This window comes from Mustelus asterias, chromosome 3, assembly GCF_964213995.1.
Source record: "Mustelus asterias chromosome 3, sMusAst1.hap1.1, whole genome shotgun sequence".
NCBI classification, from domain to species: domain Eukaryota; kingdom Metazoa; phylum Chordata; class Chondrichthyes; order Carcharhiniformes; family Triakidae; genus Mustelus; species Mustelus asterias.
Window position 1 is genome coordinate 142,049,280 of NC_135803.1, and position 26,709 is coordinate 142,075,988.

Sequence of the window (26,709 nt, forward strand, 5' to 3'; positions counted from 1 at the left end):
TGTGCAGGTTAGGTGGATTGGCCATAGTAAATTGCCCCTTAGTATCCCAAAATGTGTAGGTTAGGTGAATTAGCCAGGGTAAATCTGTGGGGTTACAGGGATAGGGCAGAGGAAAAGGACATGGGTAAGATGTTCTATCAAAGTCAGTGCCCAGACTCGATGAGCCGAATGGCCTCCTTCTGCACTGTAGGGATTCTAAGATGATGATCGAATATTCATGATACTTGGTGTGCTGCAGTTGGTTGCTAGTAGCTTGGTTGTTTTCTAATAGTTCTGATCAAGGGTCTGTATCTAAAGCATTAACCGAGATTGAGATAGACTGACATAATCGGACCTCAAATCAACGCTTTGAAGAAAAAGAAAAGAAGAAAAAAAATGGAAGGATTGTAAGGATTGGATAGAAAGAAGTTTTTTCCCAGGGTGGAAGAGTCAATTACTAGGGGGCATAGGCTTAAGGTGCAAGGGGCAAGGTTTAAAGGAGATGTACAAGACAAGAGGGTGGTGGGTACCTGGAACTCACTGCCGGGGTAGGTAGTGGAAGCAGATACGATAGTGACTTTTAAGGGCATCTTGACAAATACATGAATCGGATGGGAATAGAGGGATATGGTCTCCGGAAGAGTAGGGGGTACCATGCATCAAAATTACAAACATTCAGTTGAGAAATACGAGAGGATCTGATATTGTGTTGGGGGTAGATTATAGATCACTAAGTAGTGCAAAAGCAAGGAGATTTGTAGGCTTACAAGAGAACTTAAAGTGGCTACCAGACTCTTTACTTAATCACTCTGATTTGTGACCAATGAGGAAGGATGTCTGTTAAGCTTAGCTCTGGGTATGAATTGATTTGATTTATTATTGTCACATGTATTAGTATAGTGAAAAGTATTGTTTCCTGCGCACTATACAAAGCTTACCATTCATAGAGTACATAGGGGAGAAGGAAAGGAGAGGGTGCAGAGTATAGTGTTGGAGCTACAGATAAGATGTAAAGAATAATCAGCTTAATATGAGGTCCAATCAAAAGTCCGATGGCAGCAGGGAAGAAGCTGTTCTTGAGTCGGTTAGTACGTGTGTTGAACCATCGTTGGTTCCCACTGGATAGTACTGAGCCAGGGTCTGGCCAGTACTACAAGTATGTACATATGTTGCTGTTGGGTTAGGGATGAGTTGTGCTACTTGTTGCTGTTGGGGTTAGGGTGGGGTTGTTACACCTTTGTATTGTAGTGTTGTGGTACATCCCAGTCGGGCTCCGCCTCCTGGGAGAGGTATAAAGGTCCCTGCTCTGGCTGGGACCCCTCAGTCTGGGATCGTGTATATAATTGTTAGCTGCTTTGTTACAGCAAATAAAAGCCTTTATTTCCTGAGCATCAAGCCTCGTGTATGATAACGCGTATCAGTACGTGATCTCAGACTTTTGTATCTTTTTCCTGACGGAGGAAGGTGGAAGAGAGAATGTCCGGGGTGCGCGAGGTTCTTAACTATGCTGGCTGCTTTTCCAAGGCAGCAGGACGTGTAGGCAGAGTCAATGGATGGGAGGCTGGTTTGTTTGGTGGACTGGGCTATGTTCACGGCTCTTTGTAGTTTCTTGTAGTCTTGGTCAGAGCAGGAGCCATAGCAAGCTGTGATACATCTGGAAAGGGTGCTTTCTATGGTGCATCTGTAAAATTTGATGAGGGTCATAGCAGACATGCCAAATTTCCTTACCGTCCTGAGAAAGTAGAGGCATTGGTGGGTTATCTTCACTATAGCGTTGGCGCGGAAGGGCCAGGACAGGTTGTTGGTGATCTGAACACCTAGAAACCTGAAGCTCTCAATCATGTCCACATCATCCCCGCTAGCAGAGTAAGCAATTGAGCTCAAAGTCAGAGAACATTTGGAAATGGTGGCCATAAACACAATTGAGCCCACATTGAAAATAAAAGGAGTCACAGATAAAAGTGCTGGATGAGCCAATTTCAGTGGTACAAAAGGCAACTGGACCCAGATTACTTGGGAAAACAAGTGACAGTTCAGGCGAAGGATGGCCAGAAGAGGAGATAGAGAAGACGCAGGGTAAATATATTTTGAGTAGGAATAAAGGGAAGTAACGCTTCCCTTAATTGAGAGGCATGGGCAAAAGGAAGGCTCAACAAAGGCGTATGATAAACATGGAGAAAATGAAAGAAAACAGTAATAATAGGCATGGAGGATAGCAAATAAAAAGTTCAGGAGAGAATGAGGAGGTGTATGAAAGGCTTGTGGGAGTCAACATAAAAGGAAATAGCAGGGGCTTTTATCAGAACACAAGTGAAAGAATGATCAAAGAGAAACAGGATGACTTCAAGATGAAGGAGCCCCCTTGTACTAGATGGTGCGAGAACAGCAGAGCTACTTAATGAGAATCTTGCATCAGTTTTTAAGGCACAAGATGAAAGAATTTGTGTCGAGGTAACGGAGGAGGATGTGGGAGAGCCGCATAAATATTCAAAAAGGCATCACTTTAAAAAATGGAATGGGACTAAAAATAGAAATACCACCAAGCTCAGAATGCATGCATTGCAGGCAGAAGATGGAAAAGAGATTATGAAGACACCAACTTAAATTCTCAGAAAATCTCTGGAGACAAGAATTGCCATGGAACAGAATCATTATTTTCATTCTTTCATGGGATGTGGGCAGCGCTGGCTAGGCCAGCATTTATTGTCCATCATTTGAGAAGGTGGTGGTGAGCGGCCATCTTGAACCACTGCTGTCCATGTGGTGTCAAAGGATACAGCAAATATTGGGCCAGCACAGTGGTTAACTCTGCTGTCTCACTGTGCCAGGGACCTGGGTTCAATTCCCGGCTTGGGTCGCTGTCTGTGTGGAGTTTGCACATTCTCCCCATGTCTGCGTGGGTTTCATCTGGGGTGCTCCAGCTTCCTCCCACAGTCCAAAGATGTGCAGGTAGATTGGCCATGCTAAATTGCCCCTTAGTGTCAGGGGGATTAGCTAGGATAAATGCATGGGGTAATAGGGATAGGGCCTGGGTGAGATTGTGGTCAGTGCAGACTCGATGGGCCGAATGGCCTCCTTTTGCACTGTAGGATACTATGATACTACACCTTTGCCCAGCACAGGTAGCAAAAGGATAAACTAGCACATTTTACGGCAATTAATTTTAACTTGATCGGGGGTAATTTTAAGATGAATTCTGCAGGTGGATCCCCAAGACATAGGCTGATAAAAATCCATCCTGTAATAATCTATGACATAGAATAACATTAGTGAGACTGGGCGGAGAGTACGGATTTGTCAAGGGCTGGTCTGATTGTTGCAAATTAAGGTAGATGGCATTGGAAGAAATATAGCCACATGGATAGAATGATGGTTGGAGGACAGATTGTTCAGAGTGAAGATAAATGAATATGATTCAGCTTGGTGTGTTATCGGCAGTATTGTATCCCAGGGCGCTGTGCTGGGACAAATTTCATGTGAATGACGTGGACACAGGCAATAGAATAATGATATTGAAGTTTGTTGAGAATACTGAAATAACTGGAATGGCAAACCATGAGGAAAGAATGTCAGAGACTGCCAGATGACAGACAGATTAACAAAGTGTGCAGATAGATGGCAGATGCAAGATTAAATACCAGAGATTTAGGTCAGAAAGGAAGAGAAGGATTTTATTAAAGCAGAGACCTGAGGGCCTGCGTGATGCATTATTAAAGTTAGTCATTTAAGCAAAGACATTGTCAACATTTAAGAATGGGTTAGTAAGGCAGCAATGAAACCAGGAAAACAGGGCCTGACGTTTTAGAATGATGGGACTTGGCCCCTGCCAACTGAAGAATCAGTGCGGAAACACATCCCCACACTGACTCCTGCATCCCTGCTGCCATTTTATGCTCCAACAAAGCATTAATTGGCAGAAAGTGGAACTTCCACCCCTCACTTGGGAGAAAGTCCCACCGTGGAGAACCGCCAGCCAATCAGATTGCCACTGGGCATTGGGCAAGTTGTCCCCTGGGCTTTGGCACTTTGCCCCTCGGGCAGTGCCGGGGGCTAGGCTGGCAATGCCCAGGGTGCACCCTCCCCACTTTACCCCTGACACTCTGGGTGGGTGGGGGTGGGGGGGGGGGGGGGGGGGGGCCTCAATGGATCCCTTCACTCCAGCAGGGTCAGGTCGCCAGCTCCCCGCAAGTGGGGAGCTATTGTAAACCCCGCTGGAGTAAAACACACCTGGTGGAGGCGGAGATGCTAGTGAGCCCAGAGACTTCAGTCCAGGGCCTGCTAATGAGATGTAAAATACATTCAAATGAAGATTTGCATAAATTATGCAGCTTCGGGCTGTTTTCTGGTGCAGAACTGACGGTGCCGGAAATCCGGCTGTCAGAGACTCGCGGAGGCCGGGGCACCCAGCGGGAAGACCACGAAACGGCCTCCGCTTGAGTCTCCCAGCCCACTGCATGACATAAGCAACGCAGCGGGCTGGGAGAATCGCCGCCACCCCCCCCCTCCTCCCCACCCCCCTCCGAACACCACCACCCCCCCCAACTCCCCTCCGAACACCACCCCCACCCCCCCCAGCCCCCTCTGAACACCACCCCCCACCCCCCCCAGCCCCCTCCGAACACCACCCCCCACCCCCCTCTGAACACCATCACCCCCCCCAACTCCCCTCTGAACACCACCCCCCACGCCCCCCCCCCCCAGCCCTCTCCGAACACCACCACCCCCCCACCAACTCCCCTCCAAACACCATCCCCCACCGATCTTCTCATGTGTTAAATTCCATCATTCTAATTGGCTATTTGACGCCTACAAAAGTCACTCACATTCCTCAAATTAATTCCTTTTTGAGGTTTGACAAAGAGAATGCTTGAAATGTGTCAAATTTCCCAATGCCTACAATTCTTCCATTTGATTTGATTTGATTTATTATTGTCACATGTATTAACCCACAGTGAAAAGTATTGTTTCTTGCGCGCTATACAGACAAAGCATGCCGTTCATAGAGAAGGAAAGGAGAGAGTGCAGAATGTACTGTTACAGTCATAGCTAGGGTGTAGAGAAAGATCAACTTAATGCAAGGTAGGTCCATTCAAAAGTCTGACAGCAGCAGGGAAGAAGCTGTTCTTGAGTCGGTTGGTCCGTGACCTCAGACTTCTGTATCTTTTTCGCGACGGAAGAAGGAGGAAGTGAGAATGTCCGGGGTGCGCGGGATCCTTAATTAATTCGTGTGAAACAGCAATTTTCAAGAATTCTCCCAGCAAAAGGTAGGAACCATTAACCTCTCTACCTCTCCTGGCTCTGTCATTTGTAACTCTCAACTGGATGCAGTGTCGAGATACTCGATGACGGTGGCAAAGTTTGGCATTGTCGAGTCTAACACTCAGCTGCAGTGAAGAACGTTTCCGGTAATCTCAGCCACACACAAGCAAATAGAGGTGGAAAAGTAATTTATCCTGCAGTGGGGCTCAGCTGTTGCTAAATGAACCACAGAAATAATCAGTCTAATAATGAAGGATCTTGGAGAGGCACAACACAATGCTGACAAAATGCACTGCACAGATCTCTGCAGATTTGGTTTGCAAAAATCTACCTCCTTTGCTCCACTTCGCAACATTACCCACTTCCAGCACAACTTCCTCCGAAACACATGGGGCCCCAAAGAGGGATGGGAAGGGGAGGAGCTGGATGGGTGGGGAAGCAATTGGCTGGGGCCATGATCGGCAGGGGAGCGGTGGGAGGCGTTTGGGGGAGGGGGGGGCTGTTGGCGGTGTCTGGGGGTGGGGTGTGTAGTGTTACAGATGTCCCAGTACACTGCCTGCACGATGGCACCCCCAAGCTCAGCAGACAGTCTCTCCGGCAAGCTGAGACTCCATCCCTCTCCCCCTAGTGGCAGGATTCATATTGTGGTCTCTGTATTGCACAGAAAACTGGAATGACTTCAATCAGGCCATTGAGGTTGGCCTATTGGAGTATGAACTCCCTGATTAAGGATCCAATTGATGGGCCAATCAGGGAGTCTTGGCCTTGTATTTAACCAGGTGTGTCAGTTCCTCTGGCACACCCTGAGGCAGACTGCTAACTGCTAGCACTCTGTGTACTGCTGTTAGAGTTTGTAAATAAAGGGGTTTTGGTGAAGGGACTTTTGCCTCCGAAGACTTACCACAAAAGCCTCCTGTTTTCTCACCAGTTTTACACTTAGAATCTTTTTTACAAAAACTCTGCCTGTGTTCAGTAAAACACAGCACTCTTAAGGGTCAGACAGCCAAGCTCACTAATCACAAGAACATTAATTCCCCTTTCTTGATCACTTAAGGGGAACAGAAGGAATAAATCATATTATAAATTAAATCCACTTAAACCTGGCACTGGAAGGTTACTTTATCAGAACTGAATAATGCAATGATCCATTTGCTTTAGGACACGACACGCAGGATCTCATTTCACATGTATATCCTGTTATTCCTCGATCTTCAACATTCCCCATTTGAAGATGATCATTTAAAGCGACGTAAGTATTTTTAAAAATTTCATTTTTTTTAACCTTTAGAAAGAAATGGGTGGGACATTATCTTAAGGCTAGCTGATATCGTTCACAGACTCGTTATCCCTGCAGTGTACTTTCTTTGCTGAAGCGCAGAATTTCAAATGCCTGCTATTCCTCACAAGACAGAACATTCAGCATTGTGGCTCCAGCTGACTAGAAGACAGAGTCAACTTAACATTCAGTATCCCCAGTCACAGCCCCTGCTTACTCAAGTTCATCATGCTGAAATATAACAGGTGAAGGAACAAAGAAAATTACAACACAGGAACAGGTCCTTCGGCCCTCCAAGCCTGCACCGACCATGCTGCCCGACTGAACTAAAACCCCCTACCCTTCCGGGGACCATATCCCTCTATTCCCATCCTATTCATGCATTTGTCCAGATGCCCCTTAAAACTCACTTAAGAAGACATCACTTGAAGTTTAAAGTTCATTTATCAGTGTCACAAGTAGGTTTACGTTAACACAGCAAATGATGTTACTGTGAAAGTCTCCTAGTCGCCATACTCCGGTGCCTGTTCAGGAACACTGAGGGAGAATTTAGTATGGCCAATACATCTAACCAGCACGCCATTTGGACTATGGGAGGAAACTGGAGCACCCGGAGGCAACCCATGCAGACACGCATGGGGAAAATGTACAGACTCCGCACAGACAGTGACCCAAGCCGGGAATCGAACCCTGGTTCCTGACGCTGTGAGGCAGCAATGCTAACCATTGTGCCATCGTGCTGCCCATCTTTTGACTTAAGCACCTTCAGTGTTTGATCCTTTCGCTACCGCACAGGTCTGTTGCATGATGGCAAAAAACAATGTTAAAGACGAACTATAAGCTTCATGGCAATGATGACAAAAACTTTAGTAAAATACCCCAATGGCCTAGTGGTATTATCGCTAGACTGTTAATCCTGAAACTCAGTTAATCTGGGGACTAGGGTTCGAATCCTGTAATGGATATGGTGGAATTTGAATTCAATAAAAAAAAATTTGGAATTAAGAATCTACTGATGACCATGAAACCATTGTCGATGGTTGGAAAAACCCACCTGGTTCACTAATGTCCTTTAGGAAAGGGAATCTGCTGTCCTTACCTGGTCTGGCCTACATGTGACTCCAGAGTCAAAGGGCGGCACGGTAGCACAGTGGTAGGGCGGCACGGTAGCACAGTGGTAGGGCGGCACGGTAGCACGGTGGTTAGCACTGCTGCTTCACAGCTCCAGGGTCCTGGGTTCGATTCCCGGCTCGGGTCACTGTCTGTGTGGAGTTTGCACATTCTCCTCGTGTCTGCGTGGTTTTCCTCCGGGTGCTCCGGTTTCCTCCCACAGTCCAAAGATATGCGGGTTAGGTTGATTGGCCAGGTTAAAAATTGTCCCTGAGATGTGTAGTTAGAGGGATTAGCGGGTAAATATGTGGGGGTAGGGCCTGGGTGGGATTGTGGTCGGTGCAGACTCGATGGGCCGAATGGCCTCCTTCTGCACTGTAGGGTTTCTATGTTCTTTCTATGTTCTATGTTCAATGTGGTTGACTCTCAACTGCCCCCGGGGAACGCAGGATGGGCAATAAATGCTGACCAGCCAGCAACACCCATGTCCCACGAATGAATTAAAAAACAGTCACCTCACAGGAACATTATAAAACAAGATTCCACATTGAGCTACTTAAGGTATTGGGACAGGATAACCAAAAACTTTGTCAAAGAGATAGGTTCTAAGGAGGGTCACAAATAAAAGGATCGAGTGGATTGGGGAGATTGCAGGAGGGAATTTCAGAAAGCTTTGGGCTTCAGCAACTGAAGGCATGGCTGCAAACGATGACGTGACTGACATTCGGGATGCGCCAATGGTCAGAACTGAAACAGTGCAGAGATTGGAGGATCGTAGGGCCGGAGGGCATTCCAGCAATAGGGAGGGGGCGGGACAATTCCTTTGAAAGCAAGGATGAGAATTTTAACATCGAGCCATTGCCAAACAGGGATTGACCTGAGGGGTAATGAATGAACCGAACGCTGTGCGTGTTATGACATGGGCCCAAGTTTATGGAGGGGGTTGAAGATGGGAGGCCAGCCAGGAAAGTATTGGAATAGTCAAGTTCAGAGCGTGCATAAGCAGCAACTGAACCGAGTGAGGTAGGGCCAGAGAGGGGCAACACTACAGAGGTGGAAACAGGCCATCTTGCTGATAGTGAGGATATATGATCAGAAATCCATCTTGGGGTCAGATGTGACCTGGTCTGAATCGGCCTTAAGAGATGTGCCAGGGAGGGGGATGGAACCACAGAATAGTGAATTTCCAAAATAATGGCTTCTCAGTATTTAGTTGGAAGAAATTTCTGCTTATCTGATACTGGATATCGGCCAAGCTGTGTGACCAGAGACCTTGGAGGGGAAATATCTTTGTCTACATTTAAAGTACTAATCAATACCCCCACTTACAATGGGATTTGTCCCAGTTAATGCCTCACTGCCAGTCGTTTATCAATTGCTCAACAGTCTGTGAATCAGTAAGGAAATGGCCAGTAACCCCTGTTATCTTTTCTTTTGCAACCTTCCTTAAAACCTACCTCTTTAACTAGGTTTTTAGCTGTCCTGTCCCATTACCATCTCACTCTATTCTCCACAGGGTAAATCCATCATTCCAACTGCTTTCCACCTCCTGATGCAATCAACTTGACTTTTGCATACTGAAACCCATAAAGCAGCAAAAAGCTAAAATCTATTTGCCTACATGTAAATGACAACAGAACAGTTCATCCAGACAAGTCCAGACAGTAGGAGTGTACCTGCAGCCTCTTGTCGCACACATTCTGACCATCTCTCAAGATATGGTCAGATATTGGAGGGATATGGTCCAAGTGCAGGTCAGTGGGACTAGGCAAAAAATGGTTCGGCACAGACAAGAAGGGCCAAAAGGCCTGTTTCTGACCTGTAATGTTCTATGGTTCTATGGTTCTATAACGTAATGGAGTAGAGTCCCATTAAAAGATCGGAGATAAAGGGCTGGATATTCGGGGAGGAGGTGAGAAAGGTTGTGTTGGGGCAGACCTGAGTCCTTTTAAAAAGGCTTTGCATATTTTCATTCTAGGGTGGCAGGGGTGGGACATCCAGCAGTAGGCCTGGGGCAACAACAGAGGTGGGAAGATGATGAGGCCAGCAGGTTAGAACACACACCTCCATTTACTGGGGCATTGGCTCAGTTGTAATGATGAATGTCAGGCCCACAAACTCAGTCCTCAAGCCACCCCCCGCAGTATCAATTATGGGCAGACCTCAGGAGGCATGTTTTTGAAATGGGCAGGAAATAATTGCACTTCTAACAATCTAACAAAGCCAACAAAAATGCTTTGGAGCCATTCAAGAAAGTTATATCCGCTGAAGTGGTCAATCTATTGTAAAAACAAAGAACTATTCAGTAACATCAAAGATGGGTAATCTTTTACTAACCTCTTAAAACTGTCAATCAAATTACCTACACAATCCCTTGTTGTACAAGGGATTCTTTAGCTTTTGAAATTCAGCCAAGTGGTCATAATTACCTTAGTTGTCAAAACAAACCCTTGAAAATGCAGACAATGGAGCCTATTGAAACTGGAAAAATAGATGGCAATGACCTTTTTCTAAATTCCAGCAGATGGCCTGTCAATCAATGCAATCCAAAGGTAGGTGTTTCCTATTTTTTCTTTAAGTGAAAGCTGCAGATCAGTTTTTATTTTCCCAAATTTAAAGCACTGTGGACATTTAGCCCACTTCAAATCATGGCACTTAGGAGTTCCCAATAGATGATTTCTTCAGTTTTGAAAGCATAATAGCACTTTTCCCACCAGGAAAAGTACTTTGATGCATCTCAAAACTTACATAATGCTGAACAATGCAGATAGTCATCAACTTCAGGAAGCGCAGTGGAGGACATACCCCTATCCACATCAACGGGAATTTGATGGAAATGGTCAAGAGCTTCAAGTTTCTAGGTGTCCAGATCACCAACAACCTGTCCGGGTCGCTCCACGCCGACACTATAGTTAAGAAAGCCCACCAACACTTCTATTTTCTCAGGAGGCTAAGGAAATTTGGCATGCCCGCTACAACTCTCATCAGTTTTTACAGATGAACCATAGAAAGCATCCTTTCCGGATGTATCACAGCTTGGTATTGCCCCTCCTCTGACCAAGACTGCAAGAAACTACAAAGGGTTGTGAACGTAGCCCAGTCCATCATGCAAACCAGCCTCCCGTCCATTGCACCGTCTACACTTCCCACTGCCTCGGAAAAGCAGCCAGCATAATCAAGGATCCCATGCACACCGGACGTTCTCTCTCCCACCTTCTTCCATTGCGAAAGAGATATAAATGTCTGAGGTCACGTATCAATCAACTCCAGAACAGCTTCTTCCCTGCTGCCATCAGACTTTTGAATGACCTACCTCATATTAATCTTTCATCTTTCTCTACTCCCTAGCTGTGACTGTAACACTACATTCTGCACCCTCTTCTTTCCACCTCCCCTTTGTACTCTATGAAAGGCATGCTTTGAATCATAGAATGCCTACAATGCAGAAGGAGGCCATTTGGCCTATCGATTTGGCCACCCAGGCCCTATCCCCATAATCCCACGTATTTACCCCCTCTAATCCTCCTGGCACTCAGGAGCAATTTAGCATAGCCAATCAACCTAACCCGCACATTTTTGGACTGTGGGAGGAAACCGGAGCACCCGGGGGAAACCCACGCAGACACGGGGAGAATGTGCAAGCTGCACACAGACAGTCACTCAAGCTGGGAATCGAACTCAGGTCCCTGGCGCTGTGAGGCAGTAGTGCTAATGACTGTGTCACCGCGCCGCCCCTTCCATACTTTGTATAGCATGCAAGTAACATTACTTTTCACTGTATCCCAATATATGCGACAATAATACATCAAATCAAACAACGTAGTTGTCAACTTAGCTTTTCAGGACAAAGCCTTGTGATCAATCATGTTGAACGTATAAAACAGCATTTAATTACTGAAACTGAAAGAACAGATTTAATTTTGCATGTCAATGCCTGTCAAAGAATTCCAGGAAAGCTAGTGGGCTTTCATTACCAAATAAACCTGTTGGACTTTAACCTGGTGTTGTGAGACTTCTTAAAGAATTCCAGGAACAGGTGACGGGTTTTTTTTTGTTCCTCACCTGGGACTGGGGTTCCCCTGAGGTTTATAAACCCTCTGAGGTTCTGTCAACTATTTATACTTATCGAAGAGGCCTGACTCCACAAAGACTGTGGGGAAGGCGGCAGTTTCAATTGCCCAACCCAGCAATGAAGCCAGCAAGGGTGGGAATGATGCACGTGGCAAAAACTGCTAGAAACGGGAATGGGAACGGAAATCCTGGTGTTGAGTCACATCCCCCGCCATTTTTAAAGGGCTCCCAAGTCCCGGATTAATAAGTTGCTGATAGCACATTACCGTTCCCAAGGTACAATGTTAATGATTGGTGCACTTTACCGCAAACAGTGGGCACAATTCTCCCAAAAATATTTCAAAGTGTTGACCCAGTGGGAAAAGCAGTGAGATTCCAGTTGGGTGGGTTTGGGTGACCCAGATTGCAATCCACCCTCATTTAGACATTTTTTCGGAGCTTGGGGTGATTCCTGCCAGGAAAGAGATGTGTGGGATCTAACGACGCTAGCTCCTCAGAGATTGCGGCACTATTTGGGTGCCCCAATCTCCAGACAATAACTTGAGGAATTCACTATTTATGGAAATAGGTGAAAGGGGAATGCCGATGGTGGATGGATGGGATTCAGAGAAAGGTTATGCCACAGAGTATAAAAGTTGGGGTCTGATGTTGCAGTTGTATAGAACGTTGGTTCGGCCGCATCTGGAATACTGCGTCCAGTTCTGGTCGCCACACTACCAGAAGGACGTGGAGGCTTTGGAGAGAGTACAGAGGAGGTTTACCAGGATGTTACCTGGTATGGAGGGGGCTTAGTTATGAGGAGAGATTGGGTAATCTGGGGTTGTTCTCCCTGGAAAGACGGAGGATGAGGGGAGACTTAATAGAGGTGTATAAAATTATGAAAGGCATAGATAGGGTGAACGGTGGGAAGCTTTTCCCCAGGTCGGTGGTGACGTTCACGAGGGGTCATAGGTTCAAGGTGAAGGGGGGGAGGTTTAACACAGATATCAGACGGACATATTTTACACAGAGGGTGGTGGGGGCCTGGAATGCGCTGCCAGGCAAGGTGGTGGAGGCGGACACACTGGGAAAGTTTAAGACTTATCTAGACAGCCATATGAACGGAGTGGGAATGGAGGGATACAAAAGAATGGTCTAGTTTGGACCAGGGAGCGGCGTGGGCTTGGAGGGCCGAAGGGCCTGTTCCTGTGCTGTATTGTTCTTTGTTCTTGAAAGAGGCCACAAGGACCATTGTGTCTGCGCAGGCCGGAAAACAAGTCAGCCAGCCTAGCCCCAACTTCCCAGCACTTTTTTTTATTCATTGCTGGGACATGGGCGTCGCTGGCTGGCCAGCATTTATTGCCCATCCCTAGTTGTCCTCGAGAAGGTAGTGGTGAGCTGCCTTCTTGAATCACTGCCTTCGATGTTCTGTGGGTTGACCCACAATGCCATTAGGGAGGGAATTCCAGGATTTTGACCCAGCGACTGCGAAGGAACGGCGATATATTTCCAAATCAGGATGGTGAGTGTCTTGGAGTGGCTTGCATAAAACTCTGCAGATTACGGCACTGGAGGTGTACATCCAGATAAATGAGTGGAGAGTTTCTGCCTCTGCTACCCCTTCAGGCAGCAGGTTCCAGACTCCGACAATCCTTTGGGTGAAAACAATTCTCTCATCTCCCTTCTAATCTTTCTCCCAATCACTTTAAATATATATTCGTTAGACATTGACCTCTCTACTAAAGTAAGTAGGCCCTTCCTATCTCATGTCCAAAGATAAGCAACTAAGTATAACAGGTGGCCACATTGAGTACACAAGACTAAGTAATTTAGATGGCACAGTGGCTTGCATTGATGCCTTACCGCACCAGGGACCCAGATTCGATTCCCGGCTTGGGTCACTGTCAGCGTGGAGTCTGCACGTTCTCCCCGTGTCTGCGTGGGTTTCCTCCGGGTGCTCCGGTTTCTTCCCACAGTGTGAAAGACGTGATGATTAGGTGCATTGGCTATGCTAAATTCTCCCTCAGTGTACCCGAACAGGCGCCGGAGTGTAGCGACTAGGGGATTTTCACAGTAACTTCACTGCAGTGTTAATGTAAGCCTACTTCTGACAATAATAAGTAAACTTTAATGGGCCGGAATTCTCCGGCCGTTCAGGCCCCGCCGCTGCTGCAAGCAAGGCTGGAGAATTTGGTGCTCAGCCAAATCTCCATTCACTGCAGCGGGACTGGAGGATCCCACTGGCATGAATGGCTGGAAAATTCCATCCATTATGTCACAGAAATGCTCAATTTTAGTTCTCGGATCTTCATGCAGATACCAGTGGGAAGTAAATAAATCCTGCTTGTGCTATAAGCTTTCCTGATGGCTTGGATCAAAATCCTGGAATTCCCTACCAATGTGGGAGCATCATCACCACAAAGATTCCTGGGGTTCAAAGAGAAGACCAGTCAGGAACAACCAATAAGGATGCACAATAAATATGGTCTTCACACCTTTACTGTAGAGAATACTCTCCAACACTAAATGTGGTTAGTATTAGTCAGGTCCTTTTTCACCCTGAACAGATCATTGCAAGGACAACTGTATCAGCTGTAATCTCTTACAAAACAACCCACTGAAAAATTAAAGGAACGTTGGGCCATTGGATGTCACAATGTACCAAGGTAGAATAATCTTTGCACCATCTGCAACACCCATCCTTTCACAGCTATGTCAAAATAGCCAGACTTAAATTGTAACACGCATGCTGCTAAATTGACACTGGAAAGCTGCAGGAAATGGAACCACATTTTGACTGCATGGCTGTGAAACTAACAAACACACTTTACAAACAAGGGTGAGATCCACTCAATTAGATACAGATAAAAAGAAATGTGGTATGTTCTCAGTCTGTGTAAAACGCTTTGCTGCAACCAACTCCCTCCATAGCAAAGCACTCCTCTGGTAAGGCCTTGTAAATATCTTTGCGTAAGCACCTACTTACAAGACAGAGCAAATTAATCAACTGTCTGGAATAACCCTGCGACTCTCTCCTATGTAGAAACATGCTAAAATACCATATTTTACTTAGCTAAATGAAAGCAGACAGGTTTTGGCGATGTAATCCCAATAATTAAACAACATGACTAATATGGCAAGAATTTCCATATTTTGGAACAAGATTCTAATTGGCAGAGGAATACATTTCTTTCAGCTCGGCTAGAATTGGGAACAGATCACTGCATCAACCCCAGCCCCCAACATTTTCATTTTCACTTGCACTTACTTCCTAAGGACAGCAATCTCATTCTCAATGCTGTTCTCCTTTCCCTCCAGAGCTTTCTTGGGGATGCACTTGATGGCGACCAGTTTCTGAGTCCTCTTCTCCTCTGCAAGAACCACTTCAGAGAACGCACCCCTGGGAAGAGAAAGGGAAGACATATTAGCACTTTACTACACTACAGCACCAATCATCCACTTGTGAGCAGCACAGTGGTTAGAGTAAAGTTTGACAACAGCAACATAGATTCACTAGATTAGCTCCTGGAAAGACGGGTCTGTCCGATGAGAATCAAATGAGTGGACTCGGCCTCTTACTTAGGCCCCAGAGTTTAAAAGAACGAGAGGTGACTTCATTGAAATGGGGCTTGACAGGGTAAATGCTGGGAGAATGTTTCTCCTGTCTGGTGAAACTACAACTAGGGGATTGCAAGCTCAAAAAAAGTGGCTGACCGTTTTGGATTGAGGGGAGGAGAAATTTCTCCACACAAAGGGTTGTCAACCTTAGTCATTCTCAGCCTCGGGGAACTGTGCATATTCAGTCGTTGAGTAGGGTTCGAGTTGGAGATTGGCAGACTCTTGCAGGAATGAAGTGATATGCAGACAGTGTGGGAAGGTGCAGCTGAGGTCAAAGATCCACCATGATTTTACTGGGTGGCAGTGCAGGCTTGAAAGGCCTACTCCTGATCCTACTTCTTCAATCTTTAGAACCAGGCAAATGGCTGCTGTACCAACATAGGCTGCGTCGCATTAGCAGAGGAATGATCATTAAGGAGTGATCACATTGCTGGAGAAAGTGGACATTTGCGCACAGCTGTAGATTAAGTTTAGAAGTAGCATGTGCATTGCATGAATTTTCACTCACAACACCCGCTCTCATTAATATTTATCCCATTTAATAATAGTTACAAATAACTACTTTTTATGTTGAAGAGGGCTATAAACTCGCTTTGCTGGGCAATTTCATTTAATTTCCCTCTGACCTGAAGCAAGTCTGCTTTCCACTTTAATCAGGGAGTAACCGAGAGCAATCGCCGGACTGTCACTCAGCGGTGACAAGAGGGGAAGAACTGCCGGGTGAATATCTTTAAATAAGGGAGGCAGTGTCATTGTCAATGGACTGGTAATCCAGAGACCCAGGGTAATGCTCTGGGGACCACTCTTCTGCTTCACTAATATCCTTTAGGGAAGGAAATCTGCCATCCTTACCCTGGTCTGGCCTACATATGACTCCTAGAAGTTAGGCGACTAGCATAACTTCCAAAAAGGAGTTGGATATATACTTGAAAAAAAGAATCATTTGCAGGGCTGTGGGAAAAGAGCACGGGAAATGCGACTAATTGGTTAGCTCTGAGAAACAGCCAGCACAGGCATGATGGGCCAAATGGCCTCCTTCAGTGTTGTGTGATTCTGTTGAGACATCCTTGCAGTTGGTCGGATGTGTGAATAGCAGAAGCTACTGCAGGTTGCAGTGTCCCCCTCTTACAAGGCCTAATCCTGTAGAGAGGTTTAAATGACATGATGGTGGGGAGGCAGTCGGTAAGTGGGAAAAGGGGAGAAAATAGCCCTCCCCTGATCACTGGACTGATAAGTACATTTGTATAAACGCTGGCTGATTCAGCTTTTATGATACCCCACAGCTGAACTGCCCAATACAGCAAATAACCAGTCACACATTACAAAATGGTTGCTTATTGAATACAATCCCTACTGTGCAGAAGCAGGCCTTAGGCCCAACGAGTCTGCACCGATGCTCCTAACACAGCATCTTACCCAGACTCTATCTCCATAAGCCCACATTTTTAATCCCTCTAACCTACACATCTTGTGACACTAAGGGGCAATTTAGCATGGCCCATCCACCTAACCTGCTTATCTTTGGACTGCAGGGGGAAGTCGGAGCACCCGGAGGAAACCCCATGCAGACACAAGAGAATGGGCAGACTCCACACAGACAGTGACCCAAGCCGGGAATCGAACCCGGGTCCCTGGCGCTGTGAGGCAGCAGTGCTAACCACCTTGCCATGGGTGGGACAGCAGGGCTGGTGGAACCCAATATGAGACACCACCTCCGGGAGAAGATTCGTTTCAGCTTACTTTTGCATGTTCATGTACCACGAGTGCAATACGAAGAGGATTTACCCAACTTCCTACAGTTGTGTAAAAAACAGATATCTACCCAACCATCGCTGTTACAGTAGGAGATGCGTGGTTGAGATACAAGCATGGAAATGACAGCTGTGGTAGACTGAGAAATGTCCGGCTTTTCATGTGTGAACATTACAAACTGTAGATTTTAGAATTTATATATTATGCAGGTACAGCAAACAATCGATAAAGGAAAGGTCTTTATTACAAAGAGATTGCCATATAAGAGTAAAGTTTGACAACAGCAACATAGATTCACTAGATTAGCTCCTGGAAAGACGGGTCTGTCCGATGAGAATCAAATGAGTGGACTCGGCCTCTTACTTAGGCCCCAGAGTTTAAAAGAACGAGAGGTGACTTCATTGAAATGGGGCTTGACAGGGTAAATGCTGGGAGAATGTTTCCCCTGGCTGGTGAAACTACAACTAGGGGATTGCAAGCTCAGAAAAAGTGGCTGACCGTTTTGGATTGAGGGGAGGAGAAATTTCTTCGCACAAAGGGTTGTCAACCTTAGTCATTCTCAGCCTCGGGGAACTGTGCATATTCAGTCGTTGAGTAGGTTCGAGTTGGAGATTGGCAGACTCTTGCAGGAATGAAGTGATATGCAGACAGTGTGGGAAGGTGCAGCTGAGGTCAAAGATCCACCATGATTTTACTGAGTGGCAGTGCAGGCTTGAAAGGCCTACTCCTGATCCTACTTCTTCAATCTTTAGAACCAGGCAAATGGCTGCTGTACCAACATAGGCTGCGTCGCATTAGCAGAGGAATGATCATTAAGGAGTGATCACATTGCTGGAGAAAGTGGACATTTGCGCACAGCTGTAGATTAAGTTTAGAAGTAGCATGTGCATTGCATGAATTTTCACTCACAACACCCGCTCTCATTAATATTTATCCCATTTAATAATAGTTACAAATAACTACTTTTTATGTTGAAGAGGGCTATAAACTTGCTTTGCTGGGCAATTTCATTTAATTTCCCTCTGACCTGAAGCAAGTCTGCTTTCCACTTTAATCAGGGAGTAACCGAGAGCAATCGCCGGACTGTCACTCAGCGGTGACAAGAGGGGAAGAACTGCCGGGTGAATATCTTTAAATAAGGGAGGCAGTGTCATTGTCAATGGACTGGTAATCCAGAGACCCAGGGTAATGCTCTGGGGATCACTCTTCTGCTTCACTAATATCCTTTAGGGAAGGAAATCTGCCATCCTTACCCTGGTCTGGCCTACATATGACTCCAGAGCCACAGCAATGTGGTTGACTCTTAGATGCCCTCTGAAACAGCCATTTAGTTCTCGGGCAATTGGAGATGGACAATAAATGCTGGCCTGATAAGCGACGCCCACATCCCATGACGAATATTTTTTTAAAAAGACAAAGGGCGCAATCTTACCGGCCGTTCGTGTCGGCAGAATTTTCCCATCCCGCCACAGTGAACGAAGATTTGGCTGGCTGCCAAATTCTCCGATCTCACTGCAGTGGGAATGTGGCCTGAAGTAATTAATTCAGGGAAGGTAGGATTGAATACGACATCATTTCAGGTAGCAGAGAATATACCGCTCTCTTTATTTTGACAAGTCTCCTGTTTCTAAAGATTATGTCACAAAATGACTCCACGAAAGATGAACTCCTTGGGTTAAAGCCAATAAAATCTGGCCAATTGCAGTTCCAATACAGCAACAGTAGCGGTTTTCCAAGCTGGGCACAGGGAGCACTGATTGTCTCTTCAATGTAACAGCACCACATAACGCACATTCAGTTCAAAAGATCATATGGACAATGGAGTTTTATTGTCAAAGTTCAATGGATATATGAGCTCCTCATACGTTCTGTCCAAAAAGCATCCATTTACTTAAGATATCCAGTCTGCACTAACCCAAGATGATCTTTACTGATTAATCTCCAGCATTTTCTTATTACAAATATCACGTTTCACTTTTGACCTGAATTCAGGGGGTTTAAAATTTCACCCACTCCTGCCCCAACAATAAAAAAAATCAGAGACAATCTTGGTGTCAATGGCTCTCGATGGAGCAGATTAGATTGCTGTTGCTTGTCCTCCCATTTGTGCTGATCCCAAAACACCAATCGGGTTACCTGACCCACAGCAAGTTTCATATTTCCAGCTGCAGATCTGAGAACATCAATATTTCAGATGCGTAAATACACAGCTTAATCTGGTCATGTCGGGTCAAATTCAAACTGGTTTACTACGGAACTATACAAAGGTGGATTTGCTTGCAACGTCTCCATGTAGTACGCACCAAAAGTTGATCGTTTTTCATTACAGGCAAGGGCATTCAGGGTTACAGGATCAAGGCGGCACGATGGCACAGTGGTTAGCACTGCTGCCTCACAGGGACTCGGGTTCAATTCCGGCCTTCGGTCACTGTCTGTGTGGAGTTTGCACATTCTCCCCATGTCTGCATGGGTTTTCTCCAGGTTCCTCCCACAGTCCAAAGATGTGCGGGTTAGGTGGATTGGCCACGCTAAATTTCCCCTTAGTGTCAGGGGGGTTAGCATGGTAAATATGTGGGGTTACGGGGATAGGGCCGGGTTGGGATTGCTAAATGGGCAAAATGGCCTCCTTCTACATTGTAGGGACTCTATGATTCTAATATGCTAATATGAAGGCGTGTAGATGGAATGAAAATACAGGTCAGTCATGGTCTTGTTGAAAGGGGAGGGAGTTGGGAGGTTGAATAGCCTACTCCTATGCTTAACTTCACCGTGTCCTTTAGTGGATTCCTCAGATTCATGGGTTTGAGAAAAATATTGGCCTGTGATTCCCAAGCTCCAGAGCAGCATATCTCAGGGGGGGGGGGGGGGGGGGGGGGGGGGGTCACAGGTGCATTACACCAAAGATGGACTGGGGTCTGCCCTCGACTAGTAATCCAGAGACCCAGGGCAATGCTCTGGGGACCTGGGTTCAAATCCCACCCTGGCAGTTGGTGAAATTTGAATTCAATGAAAATCTAACGATGACCATGAAGCTATTGACAATCGTCATAAAACCCATCTGGTTCACTGATGTCCTTTCGGGACCGTCTTGACCTGCTCTGGCCTACAGGTGACTCCAGATCCACAGCAATGTGGTTGACCCTCAAATGCCCTCTGAAATGGAGGGCAGTTAGAGAGGGACAATAAATGCTGGCCCAGCCAGCAATGCCCATGAATGAATTTACCTCACATTTCACACACAGGATCATGAGCTCATTTGCAGCAGCTAACAGGAATGCTTCATAAAATAGCAGCATTCTTTCTCCACATACAGTAACAAATAAGGTGCTACCTATTGTGGGGGCTTTCCCCCAATTAGCAAAGTATCTTGGTACTGAAATCTGACCATCATTTTTGTTGACAGTTTTGTATTTGGCTGCAACAAGCTTTCCAAAGAAAGTGTAGATGCCAAACTGATTACTGCTCCATTCATGCCCGAACAAGGCTGTGTGGGAGGAATGTACATTTCTGCCTCTACAACATGGATTCTGTTTTTTTAAAATAATAAATCGCAGCCCTCTCAAATTCACTTCCAGAACTTTCATAAAACTCGACCTTCATGTCTACTGAAGGAGGGCGAATGGTCAGAACGGAAGTGTTCCAATGTCATGACACGCACGGCGTTACTCGGAACACAAGAGCATTTAGAATTATGTAGGGAAATCAGAGAATCCTGGAGGCTTCAAACTCAATAGGACCAGGGCAAGCTGCAGGCCTGATTTTGGAGGAGTCGCACTGAAAGAGACATAGCACGATTAAAATGATACAAAGAGATGTCTCTTCAATTTGTAAGTTGAGAATTGGGTGGGGGAGCAGGCGTTAAATTGGACATTCTCCAAAACAGAGTCAGAGAGTCATAGAGATTTACAGCACGGAAACAGGCCCTTCGGCCCAACTTGCCCATGCCGCCCAGACACTCACCACCCTATGTATGAAAAAATTGCCCATCTGGACCCTTTTGTATCTCTCCCCTCTCACCTTAAACCAATGCCCTCATGTTTTAGACTCCCCTACCTTTGGGAAAAGATGTTGACAATCTACCTTATCTATACGCTTCATTATTTTATAGACCTCTATAAGATCACCCCTAAGCCTCCTACGCTCCAGGGAAAAAAGTCCCAGTCTATCCAGCCTTTCCTTATAACTCAAACCATCAAGTCCCGGTAGCACCCTTGTAAATCTTTTCTGCACTCTTTCTAGTTTAATAATATCCTTTCTATAATAGGGTGAACAGAACTGTACCATTATTCCAAGTGTGGCCTTACCAATGTCTTGTACAACTTCAACAAGATGTCCCAACTCCTATGTTCAATGTTCTGACCAATGAAACCAAGCATGCCGAATGCCTTCTTCACCACCTTGTCCTCCAGTGACTTCACTTTCAAGGAGCAATGAACCTGTACCCCTAGATCTTTTTGTTCTATAACTCTCCCCAACACCCTACCATCAACTGAGTAAGTCCTACCCTGATTCGATCTACCAAAATGCATCACCTCGCATTTATCTAAATTAAACTCCATCTGCCATTCAACGGCCCACTGGCAGGGATATCGTGATGCTGAATTAACCCCCATCTGATCAATGTCAACTTCATGTTGTCTGCATCTAGATTATTGGTGTGTGAGACCAGGGCCTACCAAACACCTGCAGCCATCAGCAGAGGCCCCAGGCTGTAATTTGCTGGCATCGGTTAAAGCCAGCTTGCATTGCTTTAAAGAGGAGATGATTTGTGGCTGGAGCGGATGCTGGTCGTCATGCAGAACGCGAATCGAACCTGAGGAACAATTAAGAAAGCTTTCAAGCTAGAGTCCTACGTGGAAAAGCCACCAAGTCACGATGCTCACTTGGAGAGCTAGTGCAGACACGATGGGCCAAATGGCCTCCTCTGCGCTGTAACAATTGTGTGAAGTTCAATGACTGCCACGAGTAATCAAGCTCAGTCAAAGCATGTTTGAATGCCATATCCCACCATCGGCTACACTTGCCTCAGCTGCTGCTCAAATCACCCACACACCCATTTACTCAACTACCAACAATCTCTGTCAATCAAGATTCCAAACTAACATTCATATGCTTCAGCTATGCTGCAAGTCTCAGAAGCCACATCTCACTGCCAACTAGTCAATCACAAAAGCCTCATATGTCAAACAGATTACACAACACAGTGACACATTTTTCCCTTGTAGGGACAAGGTGATGCACAACCAGAGACAAAGCACTGAACCAAAGAGGAACAAACACACCTCCATGTCCTAACACCCCCCCTGCAAGAGGCACAGCTGGCTATCATTCAGACTCTCTTTTCATGGGAGAACTAGTGGTAGGGATGAAAGCCTGGAAGAAATCAGTCCCCCTCATATCCAATTCTCTGACTCATTTCTCACTTTCCCCGCTGCCCACGATCTCTTCTGATGTAGAAACTGCGGATGGTGTAAACACCCACCACTTGCGTTCTCCACTGGCTTGCACCCCCACCGTACCCTTGTGCCTTTTCCCTTTCAGATACCCAAGATAAAGTCGCCACAGTCCCAGATAACCATAGGCTGTTCTCCCCCTCAAAGGGATATGACATGCTTTGACTGAGCTTGATTACTTGTGGTGGTCATTGAACTTCACACAATTGACTTGTGGAGATTTAACCTGGGGATCACCGCACCTCAGGCGAGGGGCAAGATTGAGAAGGCAGGGCCTTCATGAATAACCTCAGCCAGTACAGGAATTGAACCCACGCTGTTGGCGTCGCTTTGCATCACTAACCAGCCATCCAGCTAACTGAGCTAAACCAACCCATAGTGGGAATCAAACCCTGACCACCTGGATAAAAATCAAAAATCCTAACTGCTAGACCATATGGGATTCTTAGCGCAGTTGGCTGGACAGCTGGTTGGTGGTGCAGAGTGATGCCAATAGCATAGGTTCAATTCCTGTACCGGCTGAGGTTATTTGTGAAGGCCCTGCCTTCTCAACCTTGCCCTTCGCTAGAGGTGTGGTGATCTTCAGGTTAAATCACCACCAGTCAGCACTCCCCGCTCAAAGGGAAAAGCAGTCTATGGCTATCTGGGACGATGGTGACTTTACAAAGAGACATCTAGGCAGCCAGTGAGGCAATGAACACCACAAAGGGGTGATGACACAGCACTATCTCTTGATTTCACACTTGCAGCCAGTTGCTCAACTGTTGACACTGCCTGCAAACTAGAGGATCGATAAAAGGCAGATCCACATGTGCTGAGACTAACACTGGGTATGAATGGTCTGTGGCCAGAGCAGGGTACAAGTGGCAGTGTCAGGTGGATGGAGGATGGAGTTGTCACTGCTGTGAAATAAGATGAGCACTTTGAGGAGGAAGTCTAGACAGGAAACATAGAAGCTGCAGTAGGCCATTCAGCCCTGCTCTGCCAGTCATTTTGATCATGGCTGATAATCAAATTCAATAGGAATGGACAACAGAATGCCAGATCCATTGGGAATCTTGCCAATCAATGGCAGGGAGCATGGAGGAATTCAACTTGGCACAGGGCTTTGCGCAGAGCTTGGTGCCCATCCTTTCCAGCATTGCAAGGATGGCCAATTCCATTTGCACATTGTAGACCCAACAACAATGTAGCACCCAGTAGCCAGCGTCGCAGCTTCCATTCCAGCACAAGCAACAGACACCCAATATCTAAAAGTTGCAAAAGCTCAGAATACAGCCATACTAGGTTAGCTTGCTGCCAATGCCAACTCAGATTGCTGCCCGCATGACTGTAGCTCACAGTACACCAACTGTGTGGGGTGAGGGGGTGGGGTTGCAGCAGCTCAGCAATCTGTTCTCCGATAGATCACTAGGAGTGCGAAGACACTGCCCCAAGGGAGTGTAGAAATTTGCTCTCCTGAGGCAGCCCAACTCTGCTATTCTGCCAGTGCTCCTAACTGGTATCTGTCAACCAGAGAGACTGCTGCCACCCATACCAGGATGATGCCACCCACAGCCAGGCTCCTAAACTCAGAGCCGCTCGAGAAGCTCCTCCACGTTCACCTATAGTCTCCTCCACTGCCTATCAGCAGCCCCCCAGCAGCCATGCTGCAGCCACTGGGGAGGCCATAGGCCGAGTGGTATTAATCCAGAAACTCAGTTAATGTACTGGGGACCTGGGTTCGAATCCCGCCACAGCAGATGGTAGAATTTGAATTCAATAAAAAAAATACCTGAAATTAAGAATCTACTGATGATCATGAAACCATTGTCGATTGTCAGAAAAATACATCTGGTTCACTAATGTCCTTTAGGGAGGGAAATCTGCCATCCTTACCTGGTCTGGCCTACATGTGACTCCAGACCCACAGCAATGTGGTTGCCTCTCAATTGCCCTCTGAAATAGCCTAGCAAGCCATTCGTTCAAGCACAACAAGGGATGGATAATAAATGCTGGCCCAGCCACGTCCCACGAATGAATTTTTTAAAAATGGAATAGGAGAACCAAGACAGGCAAAGCAAGCCACAGGACAGGAGCTAAGGTGACTAAGGAATGCGCCAGGGTGATTAGTTGATTTTCATACACAACGTGAAATGATTACATGTTTAAATCGGATTTGAAATGTTCATTTTTTTCCCCTGGCTTTTATTTTTGCATTGTTGGACATTGCGATGTTCGGTGAGGGAGGAAGGTATGGAATCGTTGGTGATTGGGGAATTGCCGTCACTGCCAGTGCATTCTGATAAGATCTTCCCAGACAGCCCAGACAGAAATAGGCTGTCAAAAGCTGCTGCCTATGAAGCACGCACATCCCACACACTGTCCTGGTCTGAGGTTAAGGTGGAAGAATCGCCCCCCGGACACCCAGAGTGGGAATGGCCACTGGCCGAGTGCCTTTCTGCTCCTCACTTTCCCAGCAGCCTTTGCTGCTCTGTGCGGCCTCCGTTCATTCTCCAATCATGCCACAAGGAAGGCCGACTCTTGCACCCACATCTGAAAGCAACCGATTTGTAAAGCAGCCATGAATTCAGCAAAAACTTCTTCAACAATCACCACATCACTCGTTACAGACTTTTGTAACCAACTATAGAAAGCACCAAATGTTTGTAGAATCATACAGAAGAGGCCCATCAAATCTGTACCAACACGTGAGAAACACCTGACCTCCCACCTAATCCCCCATAACCCTAAATGTTATGATGTGCCAAGTGCTCATCCAGGTATTTTTTAAAGGATGTGAGGCAACCCGTCTCTACCACCCTCCCAGGCAGCGCATTCCAGACCATCACCCCCCTCTGGGTAAAAAAGCTTTTCCTCACATTCCCCCCTAAACCTCCTGCCCCTCACCTTGAATACATGTCCCCTTGTGACTGACCCTTCAACTAAGGGGAGCAGCTGCTCCCTATCCACCCTGTCCATGTCCCTCATAATCTTGTACACCTCGATCAAGTCGCCCCTCAGTCTTCTCTGCTCCAACGGAAACAATCCAAGCCTACCCAACCTCTCTTCGTAACTTAAATGTTCCATCATCCCAGGCAACATCCTGACGAATCTCCTCTGCACCCCCTCCAGTGCAATCACAACCTTACAACCAGAAGAAATCAAACAGGAATTAATCTACAAGTAGTTGATAATCCCTTTAAACAGCACCACTTGGGAAAGGGGGGTCCTTTCTACCCCTGAATACATGTTCATTAATGCATGGTGATGAAAGGAGCTGCATGGCATTAAATAATCATGATCTGCTTGCTTGGTGTTCTCCCAGCCAACATTCACTGGGTACATGTCAATGCCTTCACCAATATGGCACCTGGCACCATTCGTCCACCAGTGTGCCACAGATGCCACTTTGCAATGGTAGGAGCATTCACAATAACTAGAACCAGGCGTGGACAAGCCCAATTCTTCACCCTTGGTATCCCCCAGAAATGTATTTTCCCAGTTTGCCAAGTGAACAGTCCAAAGGACTTAACACAAAGACTTTAGGTGATATACATTAAGAAGTATATTAGGGTGAAATATTGAGGAGAACTGTACAACATTGTGCGGTATTGGGTGCGCCTAGTTCAGCGAGTGCATTCGAGTGTAGGGGTGGGATGAGAGAGAATGAAACTGAGAGGAAGGATGAGAATAAAAGCGAGAGAATCTGAAAGAGAGATAATTAATTGAGAGAGAGAAAATGAATGAAAATGAGGGAGAATGAGAATGACAGACGGTCAGACAGACGGAAAGGCAGAGACGGATATCTATACTCAGCGTATGCGCTGGTATAGATATGCACGAGAAAGGCAGACGTGTACAGTGTTAGTGCTACAAATAATGACATGAGATAAAGGCATTAATCAGAGGTGTTGCTGCTACATCATCCTTCAGATCTCAGCTGTGCAAATTTCATAAGAAAACATCCCCGGGCTGCTGGGATAGTCAAACTCTGGTGCTAATTATTTTAATATTGATACTGAATTATATAACGTATCATTCAACTTGTTACAGCCCTGCTACTGTGAGGAGAAATAGCTCTCCAGTGCCAATTCTTTCCTTTCTCTGATTAGCCGGGTTAAGAATCTCTTATCCGGGTGATAAGATCGGCTGTCCTACAAATGGGCAGGTACACAGAAGTAAGCTTCTCTAAATATTTAAGTAAGCAATTATGCATCGCACTTAAATAGA

General features: G+C 46.2%; 1 protein-coding gene across 1 annotated transcript in view; it reads right to left on the reverse strand.

The window, feature by feature from the left end:
- LOC144491665 (calcium/calmodulin-dependent protein kinase type 1-like) overlaps positions 1 to 26,709 on the reverse strand; it is a 211,840-nt gene that overhangs the window by 70,846 nt on the left and 114,285 nt on the right. The window contains exon 3 of the mRNA XM_078209825.1: positions 14,943 to 15,074. Coding sequence (XP_078065951.1) covers positions 14,943 to 15,074 — 132 coding nt within the window. The remainder of the gene's footprint in view (positions 1 to 14,942; positions 15,075 to 26,709) is intronic.